This window comes from Protobothrops mucrosquamatus, unplaced genomic scaffold, assembly GCF_001527695.2.
Source record: "Protobothrops mucrosquamatus isolate PMUCROS unplaced genomic scaffold, P.Mucros_1.0 scaffold_279, whole genome shotgun sequence".
In the NCBI taxonomy this organism is placed as follows: Eukaryota; Metazoa; Chordata; class Lepidosauria; order Squamata; family Viperidae; genus Protobothrops; species Protobothrops mucrosquamatus.
In genome coordinates, this window is record NW_015386355.1 from 434,262 (window position 1) to 459,309 (window position 25,048).

Genomic DNA, 25,048 nt, shown 5'->3' on the forward strand with positions numbered 1-25,048 from the left:
AAGTCCATGAGTCATAAAAGAGCCAAGGTTGCCTACCCCTGGTCTAGACGGAAAGAGGTTAGATTAACACTTTCAACAGACTTTCGACCCGGACTGCAGATTCAATACATAATGGAAAAAATCCACACCAAATCTAGCCTCATTACGGCGCAGAGGGACGAAGAGAAAAAGTTAACGCCGTCTACTATTTAATCCTACAGTTTCATCGTTTCAAACTGTGTTTTTGGCGCGAAGCACTTATTATTCCATCCCCGGTGGTTTTGTTGCAGTATTAGGTCATTGTTCTGGAGTCCCCATGGATATTATGGCTGCCTTTCCCAGAGACATCCCTTAGGTGGCGCTCTACCGGCGCCCTGCATTGGTATCCTCGTCCCTTTGGGAACTTAACACTAAAACGATTGGGATTCCGGTCTTTTAAGAGACCAATTCAACATGTCCGGTTCCCATTTGCAAGCGAGAAGCACCCAGTCTTGATTGCAGAGAAAGACAGCTAAGCATTTCTTGATATGCTTCTTTGATATACATTCTTTCTCAGAAGCAAGCCCCCGCAGTACAGCACAATTTTATGTAATGGTTTGCTTTGCCAGACCCGCACCTGGCAACCAGAGATGGGCTGCCGTAACCTTCCCTTTTAACATCTCCTCGGAGACTAGCAACAACAACAAGCAATTACGCTGAGCCGGCAAAACAGAACTCTATGGCTTCGGCACGTGGCCGGCAAGAAACTTCCTGTCGTGGTGCATTGTGGGAAGAGAGAGAGGGGGAAAAAAAAGGGGGCTATGGCGGATGGTGAAGAGCCGTAAGTACCACCGCGCCTGCTCGTTTCCCTTCCTTAATCCCTCCCCGCCGTCGCTGCCTGGAACAGGCTCCGGGATGGTGGCGGGGAGCCCCCCCCCTTTCGCCTCTGTCCCCGCCCACCCGCCTTCCTGGTCGTGGCGGTGGAGCGAGGCTTGAGCCTGACCCGGTCGGCGACTGACCCTTCTTTTATTCTCTCTCGTTATAGGGAGAAGAAAAGAAGGAGGCTAGAGGAGCGGCGGCGGCTAGCGGGAGAGAGGCAGAGAGAGATGGGGTCAGTGCGGGGTAGGGCAGAGGGGCGCCCAGGAGGAAGGAAGAGGCGAGGAGGGTGGTTGGGGAGTCGGGGGTTGTTCGGAAGGGAGGCAGGAGCCCGGGTTGCCTTAACCACCACCACCACCACCGCCGCCCTGGCTGTTTCGCAGAGCCCTTGGGACAAGCGCCTACTGCGGCAGCAGCAACAGCAATGCTGTTTATGGCATTCATGGACAGCCACTTGTCTGAAATGGTAGCAGAGGTAGGCAACCTTGGCTCTTTTATGACTCGTGGACTTCAACTCCCAGAATTCCTGAGCCAGCATAGCTGGCTCAGGAATTCTGGGAGTTGAAGTCCAAGTCATAAAAGAGCCAAGGTTGCCTACCCCTGGTAGGGTCTCCTGCTTGAGCAAGGGAGTTGGACTAGAATACCTCCAAGGTCCCTTCCAGCTCTATTCCGATTGATTGATAGTTGGCGGAGACCCTAAACTTGTAGTTGTAATACTTTTTTTTTTCTTTTTTAAAAAGGCAACTTCAATTCCTGCAAAGTAGCTTCTGACTTTTGTGTGTCAAGGCAAGCAGAGTAGAAAGGGAGGGAGAGAGAATTTGGGTGATGTTAAAACACATTTATACTCAACTGACATAATTAGGTAAAAGGTTGTTGTTTTTAAATGAAACTTAAGTCTATTATCCAATTTGGGCAAGTTACACAGACACGAAATAGAGTACTGTAAAATTAGCAAATGAATCTCTAATGAATGTTCGTGAAAAAGGGTCGTTTGGAATCCCTTCCGACTTAATTTCATCAGCAGCTTGTTCCATTAGTACAGGCCACTTCATAGAACAGAATTATGGTCAAATATTTCTGCAGAAAAACTTGGAAAGGATGCTTTATGTATCTTTGCTTGTTCTCATAAGGAGTGGGAAATTTGAGTCATTGCTGCATTAGGCTTTGTATAAGTATACTGTGTAACTGGCAACAAGTGGATTTGTTTCAATGCAGGACTAATATGTCATATTCAAGAGAGAATACTAACAGATTGAAGAGATTAAAAATTGTAATAAGATTGTGGTAAGGAATGTGCCAAAACTTGTTGGGAAGAATTAAGTTATATGTAACATGAAAAAACTGGTCACAAGTATCTGTTAATCACAGATGTGGATTCTCTTGGTTTCTCCTCAGGAGATTACAGTTCTGTGAGAAAGTATTTATCTCCTTTTGGATTTTCTAAAATGTTTTATTTCTTAGTGACTGTTCTCAAATTGTCATCTACAGATAGACCTTATTACCCTGGACAGCAACAATTACCCTGGCAGTTACAACAGTGATGAAATAGTAACTGCTGTCAATACCTGTATTGACAACCTCTTTGGTGACAGTTAGTATATGTTGTTCAGTGCCTGTCCTATTTTTTGTTGTCCCGTATTGGGGTTGTCTAAACAAGCAATCTGCCTGAGCTGCTTTTTTTGCAGCACTTCCCTAAAAAGTGCTAACTGCAAATTAACAAGCTCAGCTCTGTGATCTTAACTGATTAGAACCCTCCTCTCTACTGATTGACACTGGCAAGATCATAATCAATTTCATACTAAAGGCCTTTATTTGCTTCTCAGGTGGCTGGGAACTGGCAGCTGCACCTGTATTAGGCAAACAGCTGAAGCTAGCACATTCCTTTTGATGTGCGTTCCCCATTGTGTGCCTTCTTACTGTGTTGTAGTCTCCCCCTCCCCTCATATAAACACTAATGTTAATTCCCTTTTCACTGATTATCACTGCACTGGGGTGATTATTCCAAAGGGTGAGGGAATGGGTAAAAGAAAACCACAGTCATGATCAGGTGATTTCCCATTTAGTGACCATTTTGCTTAATGATAAAACTGCCTAACCCAATGAAGGCTATTTGTAGCAATGTTATAGCAAGACCTGAAATGACAATCCTCATAAAAATCCTAACTTGACAATGTAAGACACTGGTAATTATAGGAACCATTCAGTTTCCATTCTTAGGTTGTACTACTGATTATTGAATCTAAGGGGTTATTACTTTTTCACATCAGCAAATATCTATATTAGATAACATTAGGAAATAAATGAAGCAAGTATCTAACTTTGGTTTGATTTATTTATTAAAACTCCCCATACATATCAGTAGGATCCACATGAAATGTTGACATTAAATGCCAAAAATGTGGGAAATCCAAAAATAGAAAAAAAATATTTTTTCACAGAACTGTATCTCTATATTATGCAACTTCAGATTGGGAAGAAGCCAATTAGGATGGAACCATTTCTCTTCTAATGGATTTCTATATGCAGGGAAGATTCAGAAGTATGGGATTATGTGAATTCAGTGCCATTCTAAACTGGGTGTTATCCTTCCTACTTCATTAAGAACTATGATTGAATGAGAATTCCATTCACACACTTTAACCACATTTTTAATAAAGGGTACTTGTGCATCAACATTTTACAAACATTAAAAAAAATCCAAAGTAAGAATCTTAAATTTTCTCAAAAAAAAGTTATTTGCTAATAAATTAACAGCTAAAATATTAAGTGATACTCCTACAGAGATTAAAAGGGGATGGATGTCTCTTCATGATATTTTACGTTTGCCCGCACATAATGTAGAAAGAAAAGAATAATTAGCATTATTAGCAGCTAACTAATTTTATATGAAGAAAAACTGGACAAAGATAACTCTGGGTATGGTTACTCCCTAAATTTGTGAAGTGATTTTTTATTAGCATAATTTTCATACCATCCCAATTTTATGGCTCTGGGCAGTATAAAGGGACCATAATAGCAGTCTTGAAATAAAGTCTTATCACATTAAAAATAGACATACTATTTTGGATTTTAAAACTAAAAGATACAAGTATTGTGGGAAAGGTATAATACTTGGGTTACATGTTTTGGGAATGAAACAAACACAAAATCATAAAAGTAATTTATTTAAAATAAAATAATGTAAAATATTTATTGGCTGCAAAATATAGTATTTCCCAATTTTATAAAATGTGCCCAGTGTTTCACATTGCAAACATTTTGAGCTTAATGCAGATTGTTCTGACCATGTATGCAAGTATTTTGTATAGACATGAGGACATTCCAGAAAATATTTTTTGTGCAAATAATACAGCATTTTTAATATCCATAGCCTGCACAAGTCTTTTGACTGTATTAGATGTGAAAAAAAACTGTATATTTAGAGGAAATTAAAAGTTTATATATGCAGGAGGAAAATATTTTCAGTGGAATATTGGAAACAATATTGGACAATTTGCTATGTAACAGCAACAAAATCATGATTTCAAAGCTACCAAACTACGTGAAGGGGAAAAATTTCCAATCCATATCTCTGATTCCAGACTTAAAGCAGATTAGTTTTGTAAGGCTCAGATGGACCCATTTTGAGCTCGGAACGTTTCCAGAATAATCAGAACAACTCATATAGAGCTCTAATTCTATAATGGATAGTAAGTTGGAAATGGATTTTTATGAGCCTAAAACATTTCATATTTGGAATGTTTCCATATCTACATTAAGAACATCAGTTCCCAGGAACTGCCAGTTCCATATTAATTTTTAACATTATCAAAGACTACCATTCATTTATCTCTCCTTTCGGGAGATCCATATGAAAACTTTTAACCCCCCCCCAAGTGAAACATAATTAAAAACTAATCACAGGATAGCAGTACAATTGAAAAAAATTATACTAGAGTACATGTCTAAATTTTAAATTATTTAAATTAGGTCTTTTAAAAGTATTTGGATTATTTATCAGATTTGAAAATGAATTATTCAAACAATTGATCATCAGATTGGATGACCTATATGCACCTATGTCAAATGCCCCAAGCTTAATTGAATTTTTTGTAAACAGGACATGAGTAAGTAGATTTTTTCTTTTTTTCTTTTTAAATTCAAATATTTTCATATTTATCCTGAAAAGTTAAACCTGAACATTCAGTTTTTATGACTACATAACTTAATACTTAATTTAATTTTAACAGGATTTTGTTTAATAAATCTACAATAAACAGGTATATGTTAATTGACCATAGTCATCATAGTCAATTTTTCTATAGCTGTTCACTTTATTTGTTTAATATTATTCAATGAAACTGATAATACCTAGTTCATTATGACTTGTACAGTACTAAACATATTTCAGCAGGTCAAAGGGAAAAGCTAAGCTTGGAGGGATCCTGTTCTTTGTCTATTTGTGCGTGTTTTCATACTTTTTTTGCAGCTGAGTTTCTATGTTCTGTGCAGAATGGCTGTTGATAGTGGGTGTGGGGACAATGGAGACTGGGAAGGTCGCTGGAACCATGTCAAGAAGTTCCTCGAGCGATCTGGACCATTCACACACCCTGATTTCGAGCCAGGCACTCAAGTGAGAAACGGTTCTTTTAAATACAAGTATTGTGATGCAAACTATTGTGAATGCTTTTATTTGTCACTCAGTAATGAAAGATGAGCAAGCCTGCAATCTTCTAAAACAGTGTTTCTCAACCTTGACAATTTTAAGGCATGTGGACTTCAACTCCCAGAATTCCACAGCCAGCAATGCTGGCTGTGGAATTCTGGGAGTTGAAGTCCACATGCCTTAAAATTGTCAAGGTTGAGAAACACTGTTCTAAAAATTAACCAACTAATGTTCTATATGGTAAACAAATTGTTTTGCAAAATGTGAAAAAAAGATCATATCAGTACCAAAAATCTTTAAGAATAAAATCTTGGGACATTTGGTAGAGACGAAGAAACTATGAAATTACAGAAGCTATATTGAAAAGAGTAGTATAATATTGAATTGCTTGTTTCAGTTTTGTCATATATATTACCAGTTTATAAATGCAGTTCTTAAAAATCTTGAATTGTTTATACACTCAAGAGATATTTAAACACACATTTAACTATAGGAAGATGGATAAATTGAATGGTTTTAACATTGAACCTTTAGCCTTCTGATTTAAGGAAAAATAGATTACTACGGGATTGTGTATTTCGTTTTCCCAACCACCTCATGGCATGTGTGCTCACTTGCTGAATGTTTCTGGTCATCAAGACTTTTCTCTGCATCTGATCATTTTGATATTGATTAAAATCTGAGAGTATTCATTAATTCTATTCCAAACCCTGATTAATGAATGGACATATAATTTAAAGAACATAGTCTGAGAAAAATTAATGCTTATGTCAGTGGAATTCACTACTGATTATATAAGCATGTGTGTTCCTGTGTATTTCGTACGTGCACATACATTAGAAAACATTGCTTTGCCCACAGAGGACAGCATTTAAAGACTATAATGAGAGTGTCATAGTATACACCAATTAATTCAGAGATATGCATGTTATGATGTTAAATCCATTGACGTTACTTGTATTGCCATTAGATTCTTTGCATTCTGTTTAACTATTTATTGCATGTAGAAACACCAATGCATGATTTTCTGTAGTAATTCTATACTGCCAGAAGGCAAATTATGATTTACAGTGTATTGTGCAAGTTTTGGCTTTTTTAGGTATTTGTTTAATGCAATCATTTTTGTGAAAGTATTATGTTTACTTTCAATAAATTGCTTGTTTTGGTTTTTTACAGCCCCTTGATTTTCTCCTAAATACATGTAAAGTTCTAGTAATTGGAGCTGGAGGATTGGGATGTGAACTCCTGAAAAATCTGGTAAGTTTTTTTTATGTTTTTACATTTTACCCTATTCCAGGGGCAGGCAACCCAAAACACTCAAAGAGCCACTTGGACCCGTTTCCCACCGAAAACAAAACACTGGGAGCCGCAAAACCCTTTTGATATCTAAAATGAAGATAACACTGCATATATTCTTTTTTACCTTTAATACACACACACACACACACACACACATCATAAAGGTAAAAAAGGATATATGCAGTGTTATCTTTATTTTAGATGTCAAAAGGGTCTCTCTCTCTCTCTGTCTCTCCCTCCCTCCCTCTCTCTCTCTCTCTTTCTGCCCTTGGTCTGCCAGTCCTCTTCCCCCACTTCTTTCTTTCTCTCTTTCTCTCTCTCTTTCTCTCCCCCCCTCTCCCTCTCTCCGATCTTCTGCTCACCTGGCAAGCTGGCTTCAAGCTGTTCTCCAACAAGTTCAGGGGTCGGCAACCTGTACTCTTTTATGACTCATGGACTTCAACTCCCAGAATTCCTGAATCAGCATGGCTGGGCTAGCTAGCTCTCTCCTGCCCTTCCTGCTTCCTGCTTCCTGCAGAGATGCAGCAAAGGGAGGAGCCCCACCCAAAAAGCTTTTCAGCTTGTCGGAGAGAGGCTACTACAGGTAATCTCACTTAATGATGGTAATTGTTATCAAAATTTCCATCCCCAAGTGATGCAGCCATAATGGGCAACATCACATGACCTTATTGCTTAACAATGGGAATCCCAGCAATTTCCATTACCATCACAAGCAAGATCCATGGGAAAGCTGGCATAAGTTGCAAATCCTGGGTGTCACAAGCAGGTTAATAAGCTAAGTGGCTGATGTGGTGCAAACATGGCTGAGCAGGGATGGGGTGATTTCTCAGGTGTGGGAGGGAGAGCTGGTGGCAATTCACTAAGGAGTGCAGGCAGAGGCAGGTTGCCAAGCATCCAAATTGCTATTACCTGTCTGCAGGGTTGCTGAGATGGCTGGAATGTTGAGGGCTCCTCACAAGTTGTAACTTCAAATTGTTGCTGAATGAGTGGTCATTAACCAAGGACTACCTGTGCAGGTCCAGAACACAGCAGCGTATAATCTTGAGCGCACTAAATTCACTCATATTACACTGCTGTTGCGTGAGCTGCTGTAGCTCCCAGTTTCATTCGAGGTGCAATTCCAGGTGCTGGTTATCACCTTTGAAGTCTACATGACATGGAACCGGGTTTTTTGGGCAGCACTGTCTCTCCTTGAGGTTGTGTTCCCATCCCATAAAGCATAGATTTATGTTCCATAGATTTTTTTTAATCAAATTTTAGCTGGGCAGACTTCGTAGGATGTGTGGCTTCAAATAAGAGCTGCGGAGTATGACTTGTACAGTTCCTTTATTATTAAGTACAATACTGCCAAATATTGATGTTTTTCAAAAGCAGCAAGTTCAAAACAAAGAAAACAATATATATATATAACCTTCTTTTCTCTGCCTTTGCAGGCACTATCCGGTTTTAGACAGATTCATGTAATCGATATGGACACTATTGATTTATCTAATTTAAACAGGCAATTCTTGTTTCGGTAAGTTTTAAACTTAACCCTTCTCTTTGTGCATGAACTATATACTCAGACAATCTGTTAATTTCTGTATGACTTCTGATAGCAGAATTCAGTGAATTACACCTTTTGCACAAAGATCCATACCATTCCAACCTGATTCTGTTGGACTTTTTAGATCATCTAGGGCAGTGGTTCTCAACCTTTCTAATGCCGCGACCCTTTAATACAGTTCCTCATGTTGTGGTGACCCCCAACCCCCCATCCAGCTGGCCGGGGAGGGGGGGCAGGAAGGCTGCTCCGTCGGCTCCGCCCAGCCTGGTTGGAGAAGCGCCATTCCTCTCTCTCTTTCCTCTCTCTCTTTCTCTTTCTTCTCTCTCTTCTCTCTTTTCTCCCTCTTTCTCTCTTTCCTCTCTTTTTCTGTGTCTCTCTTTCCTCTCTCTTTCTCTTTCCTCTCTCTTTCTCTTTCCTCTCTTTCTCTTTCCTTTCTCTCTTTCCTCTCTCTCTTCTCTCTATCCCTCTTTCCTCTTTTTCTCTTTCCTCTCCCCGTTTCTCTCTTTCCTCTTTTTCTCTCTTTCTCTTTCTCTCCTCTCTCTCTTTTCTCCCTCTTTCTCTTTCCTCTCTTTTTCTGTTTCTTTCTTTGCTTTCTCTTTCCTCTCTTTCTCTTTCCTCTCTGTTTCTCTCTTTCCTCTCTCTCTTCTCTCTATCCCTCTTTCCTCTCTTTCCCTCTTTCCTCTTTTTCTCTTTCCTCTTTCCTCTCTCCATTTCTCTCTTTTCTCCCTCTTTCTCTCTTTCCTCTCTTTTTCTGTTTCTCTCTTTCCTCTTTCTTTCCTCTTTCTCTTTCCTCTCTTTCTCTTTCCTCTCTCTTTCTTTCTCTCTTTCCTCTCTCTCTTCTCTCTATCCCTCTTTCCTCTCTTTCCCTCTTTCCTCTTTTTCTCTTTCCTCTTTCCTCTCTCCGTTTCTCTCTTTCCTCTCTTTTTCTCTCTCTTTCCTTTCTCTCTCTCTCTTTCTCTGTTTCCTCCCTTTCTCTTTCTCGCTTTCCTCTCTCTTTTCCTCTGTTTCTCTCTCTTTCCTCTCTCTCTTACGGCAGCATCGTCGGGGGTCCCCGCTGCCCTCGGCCCGGCCTCCGCTGCGTTCTCAGCCGAACAGGCGGGGATGGGGAACAGGACGGGAGGCAGCGGCTCCGGCGGCCACTGCTGCATCATCAGGGGTCCCTGCCGGCACGGCCGCCACCCTCGCCGGAACTCTGCGCTGCCCGGCCTCGTCCTCCGTCCATCGATGGAGCCGCGGTGGGGGCTGGTGCTGCGCAGTCTGCCAGTCCCTCCGCCAGCTCGGCTGCTCCCCCCCAGGCACCCCTCTTCCGGCGCCACCTTGGAGGCAGCAGGAGGAAGGAGAGGAGAAGGGCGAGAAAACTGCCGCCGTCCCAGCCGCGACTCTGCGCTGCCCGGCCTCGCCCTCCACCCATCTGATGGAGCCGCGGTGGGGACTGGTGCCGCACGGCCTGCCAGCTCCTCTGCCAGCTTGGCTGCTTCCCACCAGGCACCCCTCTTCCTCCCGGCGCCCGCCCGAGCCGCCATGGAGGCAGCAGGAGAAAGGAGAGGAGAAGGGAGAGAAAACCGCTGCCGCCGTCCCAGCTGTGACTCCACGCTGCCCGGCCTCGCCCTCTGCCCATCCGATGGAGCCGTAGTGGGGGCTGGTGCCGCGCGGCCCGCTAGCCCCTCCGCCAGCCCGGCTGCTCCCCCCCAGGCACCCCTCTTGCCCCGGCGCACGCCTGAGCTGCCTTGGGGGCAGCAGGAGGAAGAGGATGGCAAGGAAGCCGCCGCCAGCGCTGGGCCCCAGGAGGCGGCTCTCCTCTCCTACCTTTGCTGAATCTCCTTCTTCCTTCCCGGCAGCCTGGACTCCGGCGCGCCTTCCTGGCCAGTGGGTCCAATGGTCGGGCTGGCTGGGGATCGCAGGGGCTGGTCTCCCTTGGGCTGCGGCTTGCGGGAGGGCTGGCCCGCTCAGCGGAGCCAGCGGGCGCTCCCAGCAGGGATCCTGGGGCTTCCCCGGGCGGCTCCACGGCCATGAGTCCCTGGCCGCGCTTCTCCCAGGGGGTGGGGCACCCAGGCGCAGGGCCAATCAGGAGCCCTGCAGGAGGTAAGTCCGCCTGAGAGAGAGAAAAGGGAAGCGAAAGTGTCTCTCTGTCTCTCTCTCTGTCTGCAAATGGCGGCGGAGGCCGTGCGGAGACGGATGCGGAGCGGTGTCTCGGTTCCTAAGACCATCGGAAATATGTGTTTTCCGATGGTCTTAGGCGACCCCTGGGAAAGGGTCGTTTGACCCCCAAAAGGGTCGCGACCCACAGGTTGAGAACCGCTGATCTAGGGAAAAAGTATGTCTTAGTGCCCCACCATTAGCAAATAAATGATGCTAAAGGAAGATGCCACTGCTTTTCAGGGGCAGCATCAATCCTCTGGAGAGTTTCCTTCTAGAGATCAGATTGACACCAACCCTGAGGACACTTAGATGTTTAAGATGGAATTGTTCTGAAGAGTACGTTAACCTATTTGAAACCATCTTCAACTGTATTGTTTGTGTTGGTCTTATTTCACAATTAGAAGTTTTATTTTACCCCTGTACTCTTACCATGAATGTTTTAAATTTCTACTGAGAATTGAACTGAAGTTGAGTGCAAATTTAATAACAGCAATAATAAATTTAATTCTCTCTCTCCTAAAGTACATCATCACTATCTTTACCATTTTTTATCTGCCTTTTTCACAGTTTATTGTCTTATTAATTTGGGGGATATAAGAAGCATTTCAGTCAGGATAATTCTGTGAAGCTTTATCTATCAGATATCAAAATAGCACTTTTGAGGAAATCTTGCTGCTTGTTATATGAAGTCCCAATTCAATACACCTGTTCTGCTGGCAAGAAAAAATATTTAATCTATGTACCAGGCATCTACAAAGCTTGCTTCTGACAACAGTTGTCTGTTTTGTTATCAAGCCATATCTGATCAATCCAGGTCAATTAATAGAGATGTATTTGGAAGCAAGAAATACTTTTATATGTAGTGAACTATATGGTTCTTTGTCAGGTTTTGGAGGGTTTTTTTTAAAATAGTGATATATATGTATATGCAGAACCTTCCACTCTGCTTTGAACCATACTGATGTAAGGTTTGAAGGTTAGAAGACCACTTTTGCAATAGGAGGATGAACATGATCTGCTGGAAGGTTTAAATGTACTAGAATTTCACCAGATGCTCTACTCTCAGAACAATAAGTATTGTGAAGCACCTAATCACATTTTTCTGAGGTTAATCAAGTCTTACAGATGTAGAACTCTGTTTACACAACTCTATATCTTCTTGAAGTTCTTGCAACTGCCTCACTTGTCTAAATCTCAGGAGAATTAGGAGACATCTCCTCCCCCAGGCAATTGGGAAGGTGTGGCATTTTCCTCTCCGTTATCAGAGATCAGATTGGTTACCCTGTGGGAAGTAGGTGTTTGAAGAGATTTCACATAATTGGGTCTCAGGATTCGGGTCAAAAGCCTGGGATAATGGGAGCGAGTAAAGTTACATTGATAGGAAATGCTTATTTAAACATATGATAATATTTAAGCCTTATTAAATTAGGTATATAATTAGTAGTTTATTGTTCAACCATATGGCCCCGACCAATTCTTGTTTATTTGGGGGGAAAGAAACTGGCTTCTTGTTTTTTTTGCTTACGCTTTTCAGATTCCTGACTACTGGTTTTGGAAAAACAAATGTCAGTCCCATGTAGTTTGTTGCAATTAAACTATTCTCAATTCCAGGGGTCTTCAAACTTGGCCCTTTTATGACTTGTGGACTTCAACTCCCAGAATTTCTCAGCCAGCATGACTGGCTGAGGAATTCTGGGAGTTGAAGTCCACAAGTCATAAAAGGGCCAAGTTTGAAGACCCCTGCTCAATTCCCTACTTTGTTGGTTTTATTCAAATCATAATCCTTTTCTTGATTGCACCAGTATTGTATTGATTACAGTATTATTATTTAACAGAGGAATATTATAATGTTGCACTACCTCTGTCAATTATACCAGTATTATAAAGGTGTAAAATAAATAGGGTTTGTAAACTAGCACCATATTCTCTAAAACTGATTTGGCCTAATAACTGTATTTCAAAGGGGAAACTGAAATAATTCATTTAAAAATTGATTGCTGGGAAAGTGTGAATTTTCTGCCTTATCTTTGATTTTGCTTACTTTGAAGAGCTGACATCATTGTTGATTCAGAATACATTTTATTAGTGTGAGAAATTTAAATTTAATTCCCTAACGTGTACTGTACTTTGCAGACCTAAAGATGTTGGACGTCCTAAGGCAGAAGTCGCTGCTGAGTTTCTCAATAGCCGCATTCCCAATTGTGCAGTTGTACCGTATCCTTCCATGAAGAAATACTGTATGTTGCTTGGGTTCTTTTAAAATAAAAATAAAAAAGCACAGAAGACTTTTAGAAGTGGATAGCTGCAGTCCTGTCTTTTCTTTATTGTTAGAGTTATTCTGTGGCATTAAAAGGCAATGGTTGCTTTTAAAAGCTGCAAGGAATATTCATTCTACATATTTGTAGTACTATAATAGGTAATTGCACCTTGGAATCTTCTTAACTAAACACTTATTCTGATATTGTATGTACTTTACCTATGAACATTACCTTTACTAGGATAGATTTTGCTTTGTAAAGCAACATACATTAATGTTGCTGATGAAATATACAACAGCTGATGTTAATTTTTATCTGTCCACACTTGTGTATTCTCATTAACATTTTTTAAGTAGTTCAGAGCCTTTCAGGAGTAGAAAACTATAAGAAAAACCACACTGAATAAACCCAAAGGCATATCTGTTCAAGTCATTCTCCTAGAAAACTACAGATAGTCCTTAACTTATAACCACAAATAAGCCCAGAATTTGGTTGTACGTTGTTGCGATCATTAAGCAGATCGTATGACCTGACTCAATTTTACAACTGTTTTTATTATGGTTGTTGAGTCACCACAGTCATTCAGCAAATCTAGAATATCCAATGGGCGTTTTTGCCATTTTTTTTGTTGGAAAATGGTAAAAATGTTGCAAACTGTGGTCACATGACAGAGACACTACAACAGATCATAAATGCAAACTGGTTGCCAAGCACCTGAAATGCAATTATGTCATTGTGAGGGTGACAGGCGTAACTTTGATGGCAGGCTATGAGTAATTTATTAAAAGTCCATCATAAATTCAAACAGTAAGCAAGGACTACCTTTATGATAACCAGAATTCCTCAGAAGTGACCAAATTGATGCAGTCTTGAAGAAAAATAGAACACTACAATGTTCTCCAAAATAGTAGTGTTTGCACATTCCTATATGTGTGTGTATATGAGAATGAGAGTTGATTTAGTCTATTGAACAAGGCACTGGAGTAGGACTGGATAAAACCAAAATCTAATCCTACCTTAGGTATAGAAGCCAACTGGATTTCATTGGACCAGAGACTATTTCTCAATCATAAGAAGGCAATGGCAAAACCCTTCCAAAAATATTGCCCCCAAACCTGCACAGACTTGATAGTTGCCAGGAATCAGTTCTGACTTAAAGGCAAATCAGAGAGAATATTCCAACAACTATTTGCCACAGTATTGGCTTATATACTTATATAGATGAAACATGCACTGCCATCTGTTTTTGTCCAATTGTTGAAAATGGTTAGTTTATTCCATAAAAGCTGCTGCACTTCTTCCATTTAATTTTAAATAATGTTTCAAATGCTTCAAATAAAAACAGTTAATCAATTGGGGAGCCATTTAAATCGTTTGGTGTTAGTATTAACTATTTGTTCCCTTTGTAAACTATGATATTATTAATAGCCATTCTACAGTGACCAGATAATTGCTTAATTCCTTTACTGTGTGTTTTCAGACATTATAAAAAGATTCAGGATCTGGATGACAGTTTCTATAGACGTAAGTTGTTGTGCTGTGAAAATAGCATTTCCCACTTTTTCAAGTAAGATGATAATCTTTTCCTTAAGAAAGAAGAGAATTCTCAACTCATACACGATAATTATAGCTAATTATGTTGGAATAAAGGAGTGATTATATTTGTTTTCTTTTAGAATTTCATATAATTGTATGTGGTTTGGATTCAATAATTGCAAGAAGATGGATAAATGGCATGTTGGTAAGTATTTTTATTAAAATTTGTTTTTGTTTTTTTTTTTACAAAATATGGACACCAGAATAATTCAATAATACAAGAATAAATGTTTCATTTTTAGTTCTGATATAAAATATATGACAACATTCTTTTTAGGTATATGATCATGCACATTGTTTTCATAAATTTCTGTGCTTTTAGTCTTGGGTTAATATTCAAAATCCACATAGGTGATTCACAAAATTATGACTTTTAGATTTACTACAATGAATTTCACATTGATTTTGATAGAACTTCAATAAATTACTTTGTTTTCCCTTATTCTGAATATAAGAATATTTTTTTCTAATTAAGAAAACAGATATATGAAATTAGAATTTGAAGAATGGGTTTAACATATGATTGACTCAGTTGTATTTTCCACCAACACCAATTTATTATGATAGTTGATAGGTTCTAATGCAGAGGTCCCCAACCTTTTGGGCACCAGGGACCAGTTCCATGGAGAGAGGTTTTTCCACGGACCGGAGGGTGCGTGGTTTTGTGTGCTGCTTGCATCTTGCAGATGGGGCTTTCCTTGTTTGTGCGGCCCGGTTGCTGGCATGCCGCGGCCCGGTACTGGTCCACAGACCGGGGGGTTGGGGACTCCTGTTCTAATGAGCTGGCTCTTTGCTGCAGCTATTGATAATACATGCTTTTCATTTGCAATACGAAAATTAGAATAGCATTCCCTTGCAGTCAAGGATTATATTGCATATATAAACTATGTTAATATATACTTAATTTGCACCCATAATTTGAGGCACTGTGGGGTTAAAATTATTTGAAGAGGACACCAGAAGAACTGTGGTGGCACAGTGGTTAGAATGCCAACAGTTCGGCAGTTCGAATCTCACTGTCTTCCATCCTTCTGAGTTTGGTAAAATGAGGACCCAGATTGTTGGGGGCAATATGCTGACTCTGTAAACTGCTTAGAGAGGGCTGTAAAGCACCATGAAGCGGTATATAAGTCTAAGTGCTATTGCTATTGCTATACAGTACACACAAACTCACTGAAATGAGACATAATAATTTCCTCTTAAGTTTGAAATAATTTCCTCTTAAGTTTTTTATAATTCTGTTACACTTTGTGGACCAGAAATGGCCACTACTGTTAATCCTATAGCTTATCTTGCTGAATTATACATTTTGTTGCTGAGAGAGAGAAAGAAGGAAGGAACCTAATACAATACATTTCTATTTTGTTCCCTAGATTTCCCTTTTAAACTATGAAGATGGGGTGGTAGATCCAAGTTCTATTATACCTTTGATTGATGGAGGAACAGAAGGTTTTAAAGGAAATGCACGTGTGATTATTCCAGGCATGACAGCTTGTATTGAATGTACACTTGAACTTTATCCACCACAGGTAACTGAAAAACAGTCATCTTTTTTTAAAAAAAACAGTCATTCTTTTAAACCTCTTGCAAAATCCAGGTTGATTCATCTGTTTATTTTTTCCAGGTAAATTTTCCCATGTGTACAATTGCTTCAATGCCTCGTCTACCAGAACATTGTATTGAGTATGTTAGAATATTGCAGTGGCCCAAGGAACAACCTTTTGGCGGTAAATGAGTAAATTCTTTTTAAAAATGAAATAGTAATGTAGAGAATATCTCTTGCCTTGCATGATACAGATAAGATCATGGTAAACCTGCTTTATTCTATTGTAATTTTTCTGATTTGGAAAAAAATAAATCCTTTAAAATTTATTCTAATTACTGGTACACTGTAATGGAGTCTGCCCATTATGGTTGTTAAGTCTTGATAGTTGTAAAATGGGTCACGCACATGACTGACCTGATTTTATGACCTTTTTTGGGATAGTTGTTAAGTGAATGCCAAGATCATTGAGCAAAACCTGTTGTTCACTGTAGGTGTTTTTTGCTGAAAACCAGAAGTAAATGATGAGGGAAGGGGTTGGCAGAAATGTAAATGTCATGGTTATATGAACGCATGACACTACAAAGAGTTCTAAATGCAGATTGGTTGCCGAGCGCCTGAAATGTCACATCAATTCAGGGAGGGCATTGGGGTGAGGTCTGTCGTAACTTTGAATGGTTGCACATTGTTCAAAGTATATAGTTTTGATGTAAGATAAATTACAGATAATGAAGATAGTAAGTTTAAATAAAATGCTTTATTTGTTCCATTGCAGAAGGTGTTTCCCTAGATGGAGATGACCCAGAACACATACAATGGATTTTTGAAAAATCTATAGAGAGGGCATCACAATTTAATATTAAAGGTCTAACATATAGGCTTACACAAGGTAAGACTCAGCAAGAGCTCTTTGGTCAACTGTGTATTTTTTATTCTGATGATTAACCTTTTATACTCAGTTGTGGCTCAGGATGGGCTGGCTGTGTTTATTCGCAAGCTGCGCAAATACTCTGTTGTGACCCACAGAATGGACAGGGCTGACATTTTAGAACCATGTTTTACCAGTAAAATATGCCCTTCTCCAAAGTTAAAAAAAAGTCTGAAAGTGTTAACTCTGGTTAGTTATTTTTATTTTCTATTTATTTATTAAATTTGTTTGCTGCCCTTCTTGTTACGAACAGCAGCACCCATGCTCTTGTGAGCCCAGGTAGGGCAGAGTCAGAAAATCTGTTACCAAGGCAGAATAGTTTCCCATTCCTTAACTCCAGCTGTTAATTCTAAAGATACTCATCTTGGAATTATTGTTAGTCACTAAATTAATCCACAGGTGGACAACATATTTTATTGCTGTTTTCTATAAAAAAATAACATGGTGTATTCCCCAAATGCAGGAGTTGTAAAGCGGATCATTCCAGCAGTAGCATCTACAAATGCTGTAATTGCAGGTATAGTACTATCAGAAATCAATATCTTCCTTGTGTTTAACAATAATGCTATGAATTCTAGATGAAAATAGGGTCAGTTTCTGATGATTTTTCTCACTACACAAGACTAGCCTAAATAGATCAGAAAAAGAATTTTATGGGCACACACTTAACAGAATAACAGAACAACCTATATGTATCCTGAAAAGGAAGTTCACCCCAAGTTGAAAGGGGCTTATTGCCAGTAAACTGCAGTGAAATGAATTGGGTTTATTTCTCAATAAATAAATTTAGAGTTGAGCTGAGAACAGTTGGATAGAAATGTAGTCTTCAAAATGTTATATTTCAGCAATTCTATATACAAACTAGATTTGGGGAACATAGGGTTAAAAATCCTGGCTGTATTTAGTTTAATATATAACTTGGTACTAAAATTCCCCTTTGAATTAGAATCGTGAAATGTATGGGGAAAAATACTGATAATCTATCACTACTAAAAATGGGGGAAGGAGAAACTAGAAAGGGTTCCTTTGGGAGGGGGCTTGTTTTATGGAAAAACTTTACAAAGTAGGTCTGGCTTTCCCTGACTTTGCTAACTTTCTAGAAGATATTTGTGAAAACGAAGCTCTTCTTGAAGTCTTTTAAGTAGTTAAAATTGACCCATTGAAAGTTAAGTATTATTGGGATATAGTTTAGTAACTGCCTTGAACAGCGATGATGCAGTTATCACAATGATGAAAAAGTAATTTTGTGACCTTTGCAGCATTTTTCTGTTTCACATGTTCACCATTGCAGTCAGTATGTGTTGTCCTATGCCTGGTCCTTTCTCCCCTCACCCCGTTTGCAGGATGAGGAGCTTGCTTAAACATCTCTTCCTGAGCTGCTTTCTCTGCAGTACAGTTCTTCCCTCAAAAGTGCTAAATGCAAGTTAACAGCTCTGTGACTTTAATTGGTTAATTAGAACCTTCCCACTTGCTCCTCCTGCTGCCTGATACTGACAAGACTCTATAATCAGTTTTACATTAAAGGCTTTCGTTTGCCTCCTTAAATGGCTGTGGGCTTCCTGTAAGTGCACTAGGCAACAGTGGCATTGGCACATTGCTTTTGTCAGTGCTTTTTTTCTAAAAAAAAAAAAAAAGGTGCTGGAACTCACACACGTCATACAACCCGCCTTGCCTACCCTACAAGGTTCCATCCAAAAAAGGTGCCGGAACTCCGTTCTGGGCGTTCTATGAGAAAAAAAGCCCTGGCTTTTGTTCTATATTCCCCATTGTGTAATTGCTTACTCTAGTAATCCTTTCCTCACCAAAGTGTGTAAATAGAAGCATTAGTTTCCTTCTTGCTAATTATGCCATTGCTGGGTGAAGATTCCAAAGGGGGGTGGGAAGAAAAGCTATAAGATTTGCCCATTAAATGGCTTCCTTGTGAGTCAAGTTCCAGAAACTTTCCCTGCCAATGCTTAGTATGTAACTTTATTTAAATAAAATCTAACTTTCTTAAATATCAAACTTTCAGGATTGTTTAAACATAACTAAAATTCTTATGTTTCTAGGTTGTTATCAACAGTATGCTTTACCTATAATTTTCCCTTTTAAATATTTAAATAATTTGTTTTTTTTTTTTTCTAGCTATATGTGCCACTGAAGTCTTTAAAATAGCGACAAGGTAACTTAATATTTTTTGTGAGCTAGCTGCTTATAAACCCTTAGCAAGCTTCCTGCTTATATACTAATAGGTGTTTCCTTGCAGTGCATACATGCCTCTGAACAACTATTTGGTGTTCAATGATGTTGACGGTCTTTATACATACACGTTTGAAGCTGAAAAGAAGGTTAGTATTGCTGCATACAATTTTCTTACTTTTGTTTGGTTTTGATCTTCAATAACTTTATTCTCAAGTACTGTACCCAGAAACTCAAAAGTTTATTTAACTATCCTAATTCAAATTTTGTATTAATCTGTCTTGTTGGCTGTTTTTATTTAATTGGAAAGGGCATGTTAGATGATGATAAGAACTCATCTGTTAAAGTTACTAAAGAGAATATGATGTGTTCCTGACCTAGAGTTGCCATTGGTATGGTAATGCTTATATCGTACTTATTCCAATGCTGGAGAAAATTAGCATATTTTAATAAATGCTTCAATTGAATTTTGTTCAAAAGCTGCAAGTACTCTAAGTCATTGAAATCACAGAATCAGCATACTTTGTCATTTGACATCTATACAAGAAGCTGGTTATGCTTTTATGCTCCCCTCCATTATTAAGCAAAGCAATTAGATTGGAATAATAAGAGGCTATAAATAGTATCCTCTGATGAGCTCCAATGAGTAGAAGTGGTTTCCATTAGTAGAAAGAAAGAGGATAATTTCCTTCTTGCAGCCACCTACATGTCCTTCAAATCTTTTCTGATTGATATGCTTGTAATTTTTTTGGACTCTTGACCAAAGATTCTAGTTCTTCATTGTCTATTGTTTAGCCATAGGTGGAGCACATGACCAGGCATACACAGTTTTTTTTTTAAACAGGTTTATCCTCTGCGTACATGTATTTAGAATAAAAAAGAAAAAAAGCTCGGCTAATTTCCTTTTTCACTCACATTGATGTTAAAGTTAACATACATCTGTTCAATAGCAATATTTCAGTTTTGAGCTACGTAGCAATAACAAACCTTTATAAGGAGCAAAAATACTCAGTAATACCTGTTACAGAAATTAGCAGTTCTTATGTACTCTTATATGTTGAAGTGTATAGCATTGATTGTGATTCCCTGTTAGAAAAACTTGATCCAGCTGTATGCAAGCATAATTACAATAGTACAGGAGGAGACTAAGCTATGACTAAAAATAGATTTGCAAGTACAGGTAATCCCAGAGTTGTGAGTGTTCTCTTAGTGAACATTCGAAGTTACGCGATAAACGCCCCCTAGTGTTTACGAAAAGTCCCAAAATTATGAATGTTGCTGCACTACGGCAGTCGTTCACTCTTACAAACGACTGCAGTGGCACTGCAACATTCATCCTGACTATTCCCTCCCTCCCCCCCCTCGGGTATCCTTAGACACTAGGCCTGTGGATACTCATCTTGTGAAGATTGAGAGATCCTTCAGTTTCTTGGCTGCTCCAGGCCTTTGGTGCGTTCACACAGAATGGAGGCCTAAAGCAACTCAAGATCACGCGAGATCAGTGGCGTGAGATGTCATGTTACTGATCTCGTGTGATCTCACAGTAGTTTAAGCCCATTCTCTGCAACAGAGAATGGAGCGCAAGTGGGGGAAGCTTCCGCGGACCTCCAGAGGCCTAATCCAAGCGTCGGAGGCCTTTTCTGGGCCACTGCCGCCTCGAGGCCAGGGGACACTTCCGCAGGTCTCTGGAGGCCTGATCAGAGTGTCAGAGGCCTCCAAGGCCAAGAACAGAGGCCGTGAGTGGCACTGCATGCTTCCAGAGGTGTGTTCTGGATCTCGGAGGCCTTCTCCAGGCCTCGGAGGCCAAGAACGGACCCCATGGGCAGTGGCCACATGCTTCCGGAGGTCCATTCTAGGCCTTGGAGGCCTTTCTTTGCTCTTGCCGGGAGCAGAGAAAGAAACAGGCTGGGGAGGAGACAGATCTTCACAAACTAAGTGACCTGGCGTGGCAGGATTGGGCGGGGGACCAGTTGTAGGGACCCCAAGGGAGGGAGCATGAGGTATCTCGGGGGGGGGGCTTGGTCTAAAGTAGGTGACCTGTTTCATCACTAGGACCCCCATGGCCTTCCCCACACTGAGATACCTCATGTTCACTTAACGGGCCACACATTTGCCCACGCATTAAATTAGGGCGAAAGCTGGGAGTGAATTGTGTTCAAGGTACAGAATTCACTCCGACGAATCCTCGAGTTATAAATGAAATGGCCAGGTTCCATTACATTCATAACTCGAGGACTACCTGTATACAGCTTTTGTAATTCCAGGTATTTACTTGTGGGGGCTGAAATTTGTTCAGAAAATAGACTATCTCTGAATTCCACTTACTTCCTGAAATGGTAGTATAAGAATTTCATATTCACACATATCAAATATCACTGATGACACAGAATTTAGGATTAGTTAGTAAGCTGTAATGTGAACCTGAATTTAGACTTTATATATGAATTTAGAAAGAAAGAATAACAACAAAGATAGCACTGTATCGGATCCAGAAAAACTAGACTGATTTTTCACTTGAACAAAATTCCTTGTATGTTTGGAAAGGATTTGGGTCAATTTGACAGCAATCCTGTATCAAAATCAAGGAGTTCTGACAGATATAAGGCTTTGCTTCAATAGAAGGGACTAATTGATTAGAGAGTTTTATTGTTTGAGGAAGGTAGAGTTAGTACTGGATCATTCAGATTTAAAAGTGCTCCTCATCCATTCCTTTCCTTTGGAAACATTAGTGCCCTCACCTCAGGAAAGGGTCCTCACCATAGAATTCTAGCCTTTTTTATTTCATTACTACTTTTTAAAAATGATATCAGATGTTTCATTTGTTGCTTTCTAGGAGAATTGTCTGGCTTGTAGTCAACTTCCTCAAAATATAGAATTTTCTCCATCAGCTAAACTACAGGAAGTCTTGGATTATTTAACTAATAGTGCTTCATTGTAAGTATTGGATACACTTATTTATAGATTTGTAAATAATATTAGAGTCTAAAAATGTAGGATCAATAGATCATGGAGATACCTGTTTTAAAATTTTGATTAGTTGTCTTGATTTTTTTCACCCTGCACAGACAAATGAAATCTCCTGCAATAACTGCTACAATATATGGAAGAAATAAAACACTTTATTTACAGGTAACTAATATATATTTGTGATTCATTTTAGCACTCTCATTTGTGCAGATTTAAGTAAAAATCACAGAATGCGTGTTTGTGGATCTAATAAAATGCATGTTGTATATTTTTTTCTCCTTCTGTAGTCAGTAGCTTCAATTGAAGAACGAACAAGGCCAAACCTTTCAAAGACTTTAAAAGGTAATCTTTAATAGTTAACAGTTAAATCATGTTGGGACATGCCACTAAATTTTTAAAAAAGTATGTGCACTGCTTGATGCCTATTTATCTGGTATGCAATAGGTGTCAGAAAATGTTTCTAAAAATTGCTTTAGGCAAATATGGCATACGGCATTGGCATCTAATAAAATACAGTGGCATCCACTTCCACATTAAAATAGTTTTCTTCAAAGCTTAGAGGTGTTGAAACAGCAATAGAAGGCAGGTATATAACACTATTAGAATGTATACACACACAAAGTGATAAAAAATGACAGGAGTTCTGTGGGCCATCATTCATCTTAGTGGGATTCCTATTATATAACTGCATAGTGGAAAGAAAAGTGAAGTGATGGAGTAAATAAATGAACATTTTCACCATTTTTGCGGTGTCATTGCAGCAATGAACAGATTGAAAGTACTATATTGACAATATTTGAGTAAATCATATATTTTACATAAAACCATCAATGACCAGCAGCTTTACAAATAATAGGCAATGTCAAATTTCTATATAATCAATTGCTTTTGAGTTGCTCATGCAGCACTTTAGTTTTTCTTATTTTCAGTGACAAGAATTTACCTACCACTTTTATTAAAAAGGCAAAAACAAGAGTTAGTCCATTTAGAGTCAGTAGCTTGTGCCAATTGTAACAAAAATCAAAAGAATTTTAAAATAAAACTGATATTTTTGGTATATGTTACACAGGTAGTCCTTGACTTACCATCATTCGTTTAGTGAGCTTTCAAAGTACTACGGCGCTGAAAAAAAGTGACATGACCAGTTTTCACACTTAGATGGTTGCACCATCCCCATGGCCATGTGATCAAAACTGAGTGCTTGGGAAATGTCATGTTATTTATGACAGTTGCAGTCTCCCAGGGTCATGTGATCACCATTTGTAATCTTCCCAGCTGACTTCCGACAAGTAAAGACAATGGGGGAAGCCAGTTTGCCAAATGACTGCATGACTCATTTAACAACTGCAGCTATGCACTTAACAGCTGTGGCAAAAAGCTCCTAAAATGGGGCAAAATTCATTTACCTTATTTGACAATAGAAATTATGAGCTCAATTGTGGCTGTAATTCGAGGGTTACCTGTACACAAATAATAATTTTGAACGAACCTAATTATACATATTTTATAGAGTAACAGAAGCTTTATATCTGCTCTATTTCAGTTTTCTCCAAATGTGTTTTTGTTCCATAAAAAATCAGATTTATTTCCTTTGTTTCATTTTTGGAAATATATCTCTATATAGAAATGACTTTTAAATATTATGCTTTTAACATTGCAGAACTGGGCCTCGTTGATGGTCAGGAGCTTGCAGTTGCGGATGTCACAACACCGCAAACTGTACTTTTCAGACTTCAATTTACTACTTGATATGAATACAAGTGATATAAACAGGCACTGGAAAACATCTCCAAACTACTTCTGTACAAGGGGAAGAAAGCTGAGTTATCCTGACATAATCTCTATTTATATAAGTATTGATGGAAGTTTAAATAAATTGCTCTTATTTTAGAACTATTTTTTGCAAACCAATATTTGGTTGATGTTACTTGTGTAAAAGCTCTTAATGAACAGAAAGCTGTTGTATAGTAATTTTATTCAATTTGTAATCGCATAATGCCAACACTCTTTCCTACACGAATCTCCTAAAGGCCAGTGGATTCATTCTTAAAGCACCCATGAATTCTGGATGCACACAAGAGTACAGTGGACAGAGATTTCAAACTGCATTGTAATATGTGTACATAATTTAGTTCAGATGTCCAGTTTAATAAAACAGCCTATTTCTCACTTTAGTTAATGCCTTGATTGAATTGTCAGTTATATGTACTGCCAAATTTAGATCCCCCCCCCCAAACGGAGTGAAAGATTGTACACAAGTACCATCTATAGATGAAAATTAAATTTGTATATTGGCAAATATTAATACTATGCATGGTGTTGCCCACTGATATTCAGGATTGGTGTTTCACTTTTAGACTATTAATAAATATTATCTAAAATTAACCTATTTTGTTAATTTATGTGGGTACTACGAGGTTGAGAACTGCAGAATGAATGTAAATTTTAATGATTGTTTTAAAACAAAAGCCATCGCTAAACATAGATACCAGTCAAGAAGGAACCAGTCAAGAAGGTAGTAGTAGATTATTACACTACAGATAATATTACACTAATACTCACTAAATCCCGCTGACAATGTGTGACATTGTAGTTGGCTTTTCTTCCTGTCCTCTCAAGCAAGAGCCCAGTGTTTACTACAAAAGGAGCCTTGGGTGCTCCAAACGGGGCTCCTCCGATCTTTCCTTGGCTGTTACAGGCAGTTAAGAAAATGAAAATGGGGTGTGCGATATCGCGTATTTAGAAATAAATTATATCGATTTAAATCGAGATAGGAGAAATGGGGTGTGCGATATCTCTTTTTTAAAAATTAAATTATATCGATTTAAATAAGAGAGGAGAGCCCGCGGGGGTGTGACCACGAAAAGTCGAAAGCTACCCCGTACGGGATGAAAATCCTCCCGAATGGCGTCACGAAAGCGGGGCGAAAACTTCCTTTTCCCCTCGGTGGCTACTACGGGGTGACCGGCGCTTTGCCGTGACCATGGCAACGGGAATTGGCGTCACGTGAGCGGTACCCACAAAGCGAGGGCGCGCCGGCTTGTTTTGCTACGTGGAACCTGCGAGGCTCCGCGCCTGCGCGTTAACGCGCCTATCCGCCTGGCGCGTGCCATAT

The 25,048-nt window shown here is 39.3% G+C and overlaps 1 protein-coding gene across 5 annotated transcripts; it reads left to right on the forward strand.

The window, feature by feature from the left end:
* The first annotated feature begins 766 nt into the window (after window positions 1-766).
* Window positions 767-24,320, forward strand: UBA3 (ubiquitin like modifier activating enzyme 3). 5 transcript variants are annotated; one of them, XM_015831764.1, is made up of 18 exons: window positions 767-799; window positions 1,004-1,069; window positions 5,326-5,446; window positions 6,656-6,736; window positions 8,212-8,294; window positions 12,597-12,677; window positions 14,202-14,245; window positions 14,398-14,462; window positions 15,691-15,846; window positions 15,942-16,044; window positions 16,636-16,749; window positions 17,252-17,305; window positions 18,913-18,949; window positions 19,034-19,115; window positions 21,800-21,900; window positions 22,032-22,095; window positions 22,221-22,275; window positions 23,594-24,320. In XM_015831764.1, the coding sequence occupies exons 1-18, from the start codon at window positions 780-782 to the stop codon at window positions 23,680-23,682; spliced, it is 1,416 nt and encodes a 471-aa protein (XP_015687250.1). In that variant the 5' UTR covers window positions 767-779; the 3' UTR covers window positions 23,683-24,320. The 5 variants fall into 5 exon arrangements, with proteins under 5 accessions (XP_015687250.1, XP_015687251.1, XP_015687254.1 ...); XM_015831765.1 differs by lacking the exon at window positions 1,004-1,069; XM_015831766.1 differs by lacking the exon at window positions 1,004-1,069 and having other exon boundaries at window positions 784-799; window positions 5,303-5,446.
* Window positions 24,321-25,048: the final 728 nt, after the last annotated feature.